The sequence below is a fragment of the Sinocyclocheilus rhinocerous genome, unplaced genomic scaffold (genome assembly GCF_001515625.1).
Source record: "Sinocyclocheilus rhinocerous isolate Xijiao unplaced genomic scaffold, SAMN03320098_v1.1 scaffold2117, whole genome shotgun sequence".
Classification (NCBI taxonomy): Eukaryota; Metazoa; Chordata; class Actinopteri; order Cypriniformes; family Cyprinidae; genus Sinocyclocheilus; species Sinocyclocheilus rhinocerous.
In genome coordinates, this window is record NW_015626361.1 from 359021 (window position 1) to 370614 (window position 11594).

The 11594-nt window shown below is 39.4% G+C and overlaps 1 protein-coding gene across 1 annotated transcript in view; it reads right to left on the bottom strand.

Moving 5' to 3' along the window:
• LOC107711659 (parkin coregulated gene protein homolog) overlaps positions 1–11594 on the bottom strand; it is a 110016-nt gene that overhangs the window by 27436 nt on the left and 70986 nt on the right. The window contains exons 3-4 of the mRNA XM_016516681.1: positions 6948–7119; positions 4845–4994 (exon numbers count right to left, since the gene is read on the bottom strand). Coding sequence (XP_016372167.1) covers positions 4845–4994; positions 6948–7119 — 322 coding nt within the window. The remainder of the gene's footprint in view (positions 1–4844; positions 4995–6947; positions 7120–11594) is intronic.

Here is an 11594-nt window from a genome sequence, read left to right on the forward strand (position 1 = left end):
TAAAACACTCTCTATGAAGGCTTCCATGGACAGTGTCTTACAAAAGAAAAATAAATAAATAAAAGAAAACAATTAAACTCAGAAGCCAGAGACTAAAAAAATAGAGAGAGAGAAATAAAGGTAGAAATACAGGTGCACAAGGTCAAGTGTGTGTATGTGGGCAATAGACAGATGTATGGAGAGACAGGCAGGTGGGAGGATGATTTAGGGTATTCATGAGTCTGGGCCGTTATCGGTTGACCTTTAAATTGGAGCCGCTGCTCGGCCGGAAACCCGGGGGGCCCGTCTCAGATTTGACTGGCTTGGAGCCCCCAGCCATTGCCTTGCCTTGTCTTACTATGCATATATATAAATAAAATTTACATATACTGTAGAATATATAAATTGACTGGCTGTGTTAAAGCAGTAATCATTAAGGGCTATGAAGCATGCTGAGACGGGTCAGGTGGGCACAGTGAAAGCCGTACGCATGAGGGTGGGCTTGGCAGAGATGTTCTCTTCTCTCAGGGGGCAGCAGTGGCTGAGATGATGGATTCATCACTGCTGTAAGAATCCTGCAGGAGGCTAGATTGGCTTAAATCCCCCATGAGAGGAAGACACGTGACGTAGACAGGAAAATGACGAGCCCATAGGGAGCGGGGTATGAAACTTATATTGCATTGCATTGTGTTTGTGCACGTGTGTTCTTATGAATATACTTTTTACAGGAGAAGAGGGTCTCGTATCGGCAGTGATAAACCAAAATTTATTAAGAAGTCTCTCAAAAACATGGACTAGCACTAGATACTAGAAATATGAGCAGACATATCTCTAGTGTATATGAGCAGATAGATATCTAGTGTACAAGTATAGGCATACACACACAATCAAGCTGTTGTGAGGAACAACCAGGGACAGCTAAGTTCCTCTACAGTTTAGCCCAGGGTTTTTCAAACTGGGGTATGGGGACCTCCGGGGTTCCACAGTAAAGTAATATAATATAAACATGCTTTCATGCTGTGAGAATCAAATATTTCAGATATAATCAAATATTTTTTTTTTAATCGACAGTCATTGATTTAGTGTCAATGCAAAAAAAGGTAAATATTTTCCAGAGAATACTTAACAAATATTTCTAAGATTTGTTTCACAGTACGAATGGCTCTTGATACATGAAAATATATGGCCTTTATAATTTAGGAGAGAGGTCCCCTGCAATGGGACCATTTGTGGCATTAAAAATGGCACCCTGGTCTAGCCATATAAATATCAACCCCAGGACCTGTAATTTTAAGTGATGTTCCAGGTCCTATTTATTACCAATAATTCACTTTTGACTTCTGTGTTAATTTATTAAATATTTTGGCTAATTTACATACACGATTAGCTTTTAATAAAAGTGTTACACTCTCTGTTCCATTAAACACATTTACCATGCTTAAATCCAGTTGTAAATCCCCCAAAAGTCCACAGATTATGTCTAGGCCTGCTAATCACTTATGAACATGTGAATCTATGTGCATATAGAATGAGTATTTGCATTATATAAGGTCCACATTGCCTTGAGTCACTGTTGCCCTCCAGAGCCAGTTTCACAGCGGGAGGCGGTCGCTAAGTGGAGGTACAAAGTACTACTGGCAACGTGTGATAAGACACACCTGAGGCTAATACCACCTCCATGCACACACAAGGAACAACATAACCAGATCGCCATCAAGAAAATATATCACCCCCACCGCATCTCGGAAACTACCACCTCACGAGCACAAATATTATTTTTAGTTCTAACAAAAACCTCTCGGAGTTGCATCATTGCCACCACACTATATATGTTTCTGTGTGTGTTTGTGCTTATAAGACTCGTCGGCATTCCCAGCAGGAAGATTCATAGAACCAAAAGAAGTGTATCACAGCAGGTCTGGTGCAGATTAATGTGGAAAGCAGACTAACAGCACAAAGATAATGCAGGCCAATAAAAAAGACGCACACATGCACACAGAGAACAGGAGTGAAGCAGAGGCTAACGGCAGAACAGCTCGGGGTCGTTAAGCATCATTAGCGGGACATTTGTTCACACACATTTGTCAGGAAGCGTCCTGCTAAGCAGGGAGTGTGTTCTCCTCAAGGAGTGTGTACTGGACAGAGGCAAGCAGGCAGGAAATGAAGTTACTGCCGTATGTGTGTGTGTAATCTACTGCATGATGGAGCAGATCTGCCCCTCGTAAGAGATGTCACCATGTTTGATTAACAACAGGAATCAACCCAGCCGGAAAACAACAGAAGCATGTAAACTGCATCTGTGATTCGCATACATTTACAGTTCTAGCATATTCAGTAGTTTCAAGTTCAGCAGCACACACACAAGCGGAAATGCTGCACTGCTACAATCAGGAGTTTAACCAAGTTTACATGAAGCTCAAGTGACCACAAAAGCCTTAGAAAACCATGGAAAGTGAAAAAAAAGCAAGATGTCAGTGCTACGTATTGATTAAAAGGGTTAAACTTCCAGACTCTTAATGATTTAAACAGAGTGGAATAACATTTGGAAAATGCACACAGAGACAGTTAACTACTCCAGGGTCAAGGAGTTCAGCCTAGAACAAATTTACCACTAATGTTATTTTTAAATGAATAGGCTAGTCTACCCAAAAATTGCAAGGTTCATGTAGCTCTGAAGGCCAAGATCGGAGGTTTGATTTCTAGGGAATGCAAACTGACAAAATGTATCCTTTAAATATACTGTAAGCTGCTTTGGACAAAAGCATCTACTAATTTCCATAAAAATCCTACTGGATAAAATAATAAATAAATACATAAATTAAATTAAATTAAATATTGATTTTGTTTTATGTTTTTTTTTTTACATATTGAAAAATGAAAGAAGTCTCTTATGCTCACCAAGTTTGCATTTATTTGTTTAAAAAATACAGTAAAACAGTAATATGAGGAAATATTACTACAGTTTACTTTTAATATCTTTAAAAATGTTGTTTATTCCTGTGATGGCAAGGCTAAATTTTCAGCAGCCATTACTCCAGTGTCACATGATTCTTCAGGAATCATTCTAATATGCTCAAGAAATATTTCTTATTATTTTAAAGTTAAGTTTAACACATTCCAGCTGAATACAAATATTAATATTAACAAATATTAAAGAAAGAAACAAACCTTACTGAATATAAGACAGTATATACAATTTTTAACAGCACTGGAATTACTTTACTTGTTGGCAATGAAAAGAAAATATACACACAAACTGGCCAAATTACACACAACTGTACTCTTGCTTGTGTCATATTGCTTAGATGCATGCTGGACAAATGTAACTTTCAAAATTCAAGATCTGAAAAGCACAGAAAGGAGGACAACACACATACTTAGACACACAACACCACAGTGCCAACAGCTGCATCCTGGGGAACAAAAGACCACTGTGTAGGCACAATTTCCCGCTGACCACACTACCACAAGGCACGAAAACACACATACAAACAAACATTTTCACATTGTAAAGAGGCCCATGACTTGCTGTGAGAGTGATCCATTTCAGCACATCCAGAATATTCGCAACCACCAAATCCCCCCAGAGGAATCCAATGGAGAAATCGGATCACTTTTAGCCCAACTTCAATTAACCGCAAGTCTCCAAACATCTCTCTCCCTCTCTCTCTCTCTCTCTCACTACTTAACTACACCACATTTTAAAACTGCAGACTAAAATAACAACTGCTCATTTCTCAAATTCACAAGATGCACATTGTCTGGTAGTGCCTTATAGCCAAAGAAAACCAATCTAACCAGTCCTGATCTTGGCTTGTAAACCAGGCATTAAACACTTAAGAGACTTTATCTACCGCTAATTCACAGAGGAGATTAGCATGGATCCTAGAGCTAATGAGAGAAGCTTTCTCTGTTCCTCCAGTGCTCATTCTTTTGCTCAAACAAAACATTAGCAGATAATGTAACGGAATTAAGAAGACAAAAGATTCAAATTGAATATTGATCAGAAGAGTGAGGTGGCAGCATTTTGGCTGGTTAAGCCTGTGATGAGGTGATTGATCCACAATGCTTGTCCTCACGTCTTAAGATGTCTGGCAGGCCTATAGTCTGCCTGACAAAGACGGTGAATGGAAGCGTGAAGCGGTCCGACACCAGGACACAATGAATACAGAACGCTCACATCAGTCCTCAGGACCATGTTTAAAATGATGACAGACATCATATGACAAAGAGACACAAATATAACTACACAATCAATGGAAATTCAGGCGCCAGATGATGTAGATTCTTGTATTGGCATGTAGAAAACTGGCATAAATGTTCAGTAATGACGTAGAATGTTTAAATAAGAGGGACTCAGAACAGTGCCGATGCCTGCTGATCTGAGACCAGCTTTAAAGATCAGAGCTGAAGGCTTGGATCCTGAAAGACAAGCACTGATCTCCAGCAAGACAAGGGCCGCAGGGATCAATGCAAAATCAATGTTAATTGTCAGTGTTTTTCTATGTGGCCGGATCAGAGATACAAAAAAAATGTTAAACGTAAAACCAAGCAGCAGAAAAAGCAACGAATGTAGTCTTAAAAACATACTAAAAAATTTATAAAGTAAATTAAAGTCACTCACTTTTATCAAATTGCTGTTTTATAAAAACAATAAGCCACTTTTCCAAGGCACTCCTCTGCATATTGTGCATAAAATCATCCCTTGGAGAAACAAAATATGTGTGTTTTTTACACACAGCCTTGAGAGATTCGCTGATTAAAAATATATATGCAGTATATATTTCACAAAAATGATCTCAAAAGCTAAAAAACAAACTTTTATAAAAGCCTAAAGCAGTTACAGATATGTATGAGTTGCTTACTGTTCATGTTCTTGAAGATGTTCAGGATGGGGAGGATCTGTCTGTAGTACGGGACCAGCGCCTCACCCACCATATCTGCTGACACAACCAGGTGCTGCAGAACCTTCAGCGTGGTGCAGATGACCTGCCTGCTCCTCGTGTTGAGAGCATCTGTAGATAAACACAGAGAGATGAAGAGAACAAGAAAGAAGGTCCAAAAACACTTTGAGGTCAGGAATATTTTGACAATGTGTGAAAAAAAAATCTGCAAAATGTGATATTTCAATTTTTTTCCCATTTTACAACCCTTATTGGGGTGTTATATTTGCTTTTTTTTTCTCAGTCCAAAAGTTGAAGAACACTTCCTTCACAGGCTCTGTATGCAGTGAGGAAGGCATCAATTCAATTCTACAAAAAAGCCTTCATCTGCAGCCTGCATGATATCCCATAATTCTGTGGTTCAGTGGTGTTCACTGGAAAGAATGACAGAGCGGTTGAAAGAAGTAATTTAATTTATTAATATCCATTTTTCCATATGATTTAAGCTCTACTGAGAAATAAGCTTTTGTAGTCATTAAATATATATTTGGTTATCTCTTGAATTATCTCACTTGAATTTGTTTGAGATCATTTATGTTATGATGCATCTAAAGCCTGCCTGAACAAGGCATTTAGGAGGTACCTTCAAATAAAAACAAAGGGATAGTTCATCGAAAAATTAAAATCATTTACACACACACACACTTTTGTGTTTTGAGTGGCAGGTGTGCTGTACTTTACCAATCACCTCCATTCACTTCCTGCTCTCCTATATCTGTATAACACACTATGAAATTCTAATTACTAAACAAACACGGCAAACTGTTTTCCAGCGGTGTGACATTTGCACCGAAGGAGTGTTCAATAATTCATGGTGTGTGACACGTCTGGAGGAGTGAAGATCTGTTTCTAAATCTCTCTAAATAAAGGAACCATTAATTCCTCCCTCATATTAGGCTCTAAAAATGAATGACCTCACATTCCTTCCTTCTCTAAATACCACAGGAGCACGACATTTAGACACTTCAGTAATTGCGTTATTTTAACTCCTGATACAAACATATCTGCAGTCGTTCCAGTGAGAGGGGGAAAAAGTGTTCTCATCTATCTATCTATCTATCTATCTATCTTGCAATCAAGAAGGAGGATTGTTCTCTGAGATTGTAATCATCCCAGAGGCGCTCATTTATTCTTCATTCTGGGCTTTGATTTGACTAGTGCAGAACATCGACCTTCTGTTTTTTTTTGTCTTCTCGTGTGACCTTTGCTGTATGTGTAAGGTCAGTTGTTGTTGTTTTTTTCAATTAGCTTCATCCATTCCTTCATTAATCCATAATTTTCTAATGTATCCTAAATTTTCTCAGTCTGCATTAAAGAAGCTTATTTTGTCAGTGAGATGTGCCGTGCATTTATTAAGTAGTAAATTTTTTTGAACAGTAAGACAAGCAAAAATTAACCAAAAAAATTTGCATTGCAAAAAAAACCAAAAAACATTCAGAATAACAAATGCTTTAAACTTCTATATTACATAAACATAAAAGGGGCCTTTTTGCTTTGCTGTAAAAACATTTTTGTATTTTTTAAACAAAAAATGAATAACAAAAATTATATTCTAGAATTTAAACAGCATCATAACAACTCCAGGCAAAAAATAAAGCACTGATTCCCAATATTGCTTTCATCACACTGGATTCTCCTTCAAATTGTCGAGTCCCTCACATGCCTTTGGCCAAACTCCAGCTGTGATATGCATTTTCAGCATTACCACTTTTCCATAAGCCAGATTTATGTAGCGTGACTGCTTTAAAGTTTTGGAAGGTAGCCTCTCGGAGGCCTCCCTTACTATACTGTAATAAATTTAATGCCATTTTTATTTTATCTTTTGCAAGCTTTGGAATGCTTCTTCTATTCTTCCTCCAAGCTTTCAGATGAAGTGCATGCTCTGTACCAAGGACAGACTGACCCCCATTGAATGATTTTGTGACTTACAAAAAAAAAAAAAAAAGAATTAGTTACTTTGGACAGTAATTAGTATCTTGCACAGGAAGAGCTCTAGGGAGCAGGTCTCATCTTAATGACACTCACTCTTGATGGGTATGATGAGCTGTGGAATAACAGGCAGGATCTTACTGCCACCATGCTCCAGCATGTCATGGATGCCCTGTCGAGCGAAGAACTCATAGGGGTGAACTGTCTCGCACAGTCCGTCAAAAAACAGGGGGAGGTAGTGATGGTAGTCCAGTTTTTCAATCTCCACCTGTTTAAAAAACACAATCATGCAGGGTCAGTGTTATTCTAAGTGTGTCTGTTCACTATGAAATGTAGGAGCTGCTTAAATGAGTGGAAGGCCAAAGAGTTTGTGTGTTTTTTAAATAACCCCTCTTTGCGTCTGTGCTTATATTAGTCTCAACAAATACTCACAAGCTCCAAGCCACATAAAGAGCAGCCCCTGTTTTAGTGCCCCTTAGCATGCCGGCACACATTCTGGAGGGGAGACTCGGGGGGCAGCTGTTCAGGGGCTTTAGAACACTCAAACATGTGACTTCCTGTTGGATCACACGTTCACACCTGTTCTGCTTTGGTTATGAGCATGGAAACAGACGTGAATAGACAAGGCCTTTTTCCTTTCCTTGAGAATTTGACATGGTCATACATACTACTGTTTCATTCTTTTCTTCTTTCAGTCGCAAGTCTGTCAGTAGTAGGGTTGGGTACAGAAACCCGGTACCAATATGGCACCGGTACCTATGTAACCGGTATGTATTAGAACCGAATCAGAACGCAGATTTCGGTGCCATGCCTGAGCGATCGATTGAAATACTTGTCCTCTGGTTCTCCGAAACGGACGTAAGAATCATCATCATTGGCACCACAGATACAGTATGTGTGGGTGGGTCTTGTGCCAGCACAGACACTCATTACAGCCACATGTGCTGAGCCACCTTTACAAAACTCACACCCCTGCAGAGAAATCAGCATCACTTGATTTTTTTTTCATACAGACAACAGAATATGTGTAGATTATTAAGCCACAAATGCAAAGTTGTACCTTAACCATTTCATTATTTTTATTATTATTTAATTAAACATTTGTGTACACTACCTTTCAAAAGTTTGGCGTAAAATTTTACGCTACGGTTGAACCCTTGACGTCACATGGATTATTTTACCGATCTCCTTGCTACGTTTCTGGACGTTGATCGTGGTAGTACCCTTGCTGTCCATGGGAGGGTCAGAGAGCTGTCAGAATGCATTAAAAATATCTTAATTTGTGTTCCGAAGATGAACGGAGGTCTTACGGGTTTGGAACGACATGAGGGTGAGTAATTAATGACAGAATTTTCATTTTTGGGTGAACCTTCCCTTTAACTGTCATGATGAACTAATCCTTCAAATACTGAACTGTGCTCGCTCCTGGTGTGTGAGCGCGTGTTCTTTAAAAGGATTTTGATAGCTCTCACGTCTGTCAAACTATTTGTGTAACATATTGATTTAGAGCTGCCAGAGATGTTAAAGGAAAGACGAATGATTTGTCACCAGTGCAAAAACAAACAAATATGAAGAGCGTCACACATGCTGCATCTGTGACATACATAAACCACAGAATGAAAATTAACGGCTCAAGAGACACCATTGTGCACCATTGGTAAGGTTTTTTGAAGTAAATAAAACAAAGATTATTGGAGGATGGTTTACAATAAAATATTATTTCAGTCGTCATACTTCAAAATGTATTGTTTAATTCAATGTTACTTGCAGTTTCTTTGTAATTATTTGTGAAATTTACTAGCAATTTCTGAGTGAAAATTGTTTCAAAGTAAATCCCACACCAATTTTTGTTTTTTAGCACGTGTTTCTAATGCAATATGAGATTTATTTCTGACTCTTACAAGAATCGAAACCCATCCTTGACGCTGTTGCCTCGCCTCTGGCTTGCTTAGTTGGGGACACTTAATTTCCAGCGATATCGTCGACTTGATTGCACAGACACTTTAAACTGAACTGAGCTGGATGATGACATCACTGAATTCAATGATGAACTGCCTTTAACTGAAAATTGAGTGTTAACTATTATCATTTTGCATTATTGACACAGTATTTTCCTAATTAATGCTGTACAGTTGCTTTGACACAATCTGTATTGGTAAAAGCGCTATATAAATATAGGTGACTTGACTTGACTTGACTATTATTTACACATTATTTAATTTGCTGTCTATTCAAAAGACATGAGTGAAATGTTAAGTGGGATTTGAGAGAAGTGAATCTGATCATAAGGGGTCAGTGAGAAAGAGACCAGGGTCATCCCATATCGGTCGCTATGACGACAGCAAAGTTTTCAGTGGCAAATAAGTGAGCACTGAAACTACAGGAGCAGGGAAAAAGGCAAATATGGGAGTCAGTGAAACATGAAAAGTGCTGGTCTCGCTGAAAGAGTTTCTGTTGAATGGATACAATTATGATCCTTTTGGAAGCCATTAAAACTGTAACTGCCCATGAGCAGAGCTGTTGAAAGCTCTTAATGCCTGACAGATTGGGCAGAAAGACAGGCAGGTGCGGTTTGAGCTTGTATGGCTGCAGTGGAACGGATGAGGCAGAGCCGAAACTAACTGTCGGCACTCCAGATATGCTCTGGCATTGAGGTGAGACCTAAGGCTTGATGTGAGCACCAGCAGCACATTTCTCCCAGCGTGCCGAGCACAAAGACACCTGTAGGGGAAATGGCCAACCCGTGGTGTCTATCAGGAAGATGAACGACCAAACTGGCCACTTGATTTTATACCATCACTAGAAGAGGAAGAGGTACTCACTGTAGACAGGACACTCAAAGGACTTTCTGAGTGCCCCTTGCCACGGGGGACATGTGAGATGGTACAAAACGCAATACAGACATGCTCTCAACAAATACTACACAAATTTCAAGTTGGACAGTCAGCCTGACACACATTATGACAGTTTGAAATTTGCTCTCCATATGCAAGAGGAGGTACATGTTCAAAGCAATGTCCTGGCTATGAGAGTGTGACCTGTGCAAGTGAAAAATGCCATTGCATTTCAGGGAACTACAGAGGGAGGAAAATAATCTGACATCCTCTCTTTCCCAGACTGTTGCTGTAAGATAGAGGAGTGGTTTTTCTGTCATGAGAGGAAGAGGTAGTATACATTTTCAGGCTCAGGAAATCATTCTGTTCCTCTTCAGGAACTCGAGCTGCGTCGAAAACGCTAGGGGAACGCCTTCTGCGACCCACGCTCTGAATCACATGTGAAATCAGTCCAATAGCTGAACGGGACGTCACGGCGGATGACGTCATGACCAGGAAGCTATAAAAGCACGTGCGGCAGAGCCAGCGTCAGCTTTCTGTCATTCAGCGAAGCGCTCTGTGTGTGTCAGTCATATTTATTGTTGTCTGTCTATTGTGAGAAAGTCTAATAAGCAGCTATGTCTAAGGCTCACGCTAAGACAAAGCATGCAAAGGGCGAGTGCAAGCCACGTTATACAGGGCTCGAAATTAACTTTTTTACTTGGTAGCACTGGTGCTCCCAACTTCAAAAAGTTAGGAGCACCAGCAAAAATTTAGGAGCACTCACCAAAAATTTAGGAGCACCACAACTACAAATTATATATTAACAGATTTTATCCTTACATTCTTAACTTTAATGCAGATTTTGTATTGGTTAATATTAGCTGTCATTCCCTCGAGGAACTAGGGTTACATACGTAACCTGAGACGATTTCCGGAGATGGCTGTGATGAAATCACCAGTTCACACGCAGCAGCACATGTGACACAGACAGGGCTTCATCAGTCGAAATGTACGTATTCTTCACACCACATGAAAGTGCTGTTCACATATGCTAAACATGTACATGAAAGACAAACGTCCTACTGGAACATGATAGGCCTCATTCATGAAATGTGAGCAAAATGAATTCCATATTTAATTAAAACAACAACGGCTGCATCCGAAAACCTAGGCAGCTGACTCACTGCCTCGCTGCCTTATCAGGCAATGACTTTCCAAAAAAAAAAAATTATATGTATAATATATAATACAAGGGGTTTTGCAGGTTTTATAAAGGTATATTTAAGACTTTTTAAGACAAAGTAAAGAATGTGACAAAGAATGTCTTTGTATAAGAAGATATAGACCATATAATAAATAAATGAATTTAAGACTTTCTACTTCAATTTAAGACCTTTTTACAGTAGCCCCTCACTGCAGAACACAAGATCCAGGGGGCGTGGTTGGATCCACATCTAGGGGGTGGAGATGGGTAGGTTTAGGGGTGGAGATGGGTGGGTTTAGGGATCAGGGGTTGGAAACGGGTAGGTTTAGATATAAGTGGGAGGAGTTGGATCTGGATCCAACCACGCCCCCTGGATCTTGTGTTCTGCAATGAGGACCATCTCCCTTTTTAAGGCCTTAATTTGAGGAAGGGTGAATTAAGACTTTTAAAGGGGTAGCCTACAATGCCGTCCGTTCTGACTCACAGCCTGTAAGTATGTTTTCATATTTAAAGAATTTGCCACTGAGGATTCAAATGCGAGTTTTGAGCAGTGTAGAGTAGCGCTTGTTGTTTGTCGTTTCTCCGATCACAAATGCAGACATGGTTTTATGTTTATGCGGCGCGATGCAATGCAATGAGTAAAAAGACAGTATAAGTCATTATAATCAGTAATTATGTCCCAACTGGATGCAACCAATGCCTTGTTTGTAATGGGTTTTATTG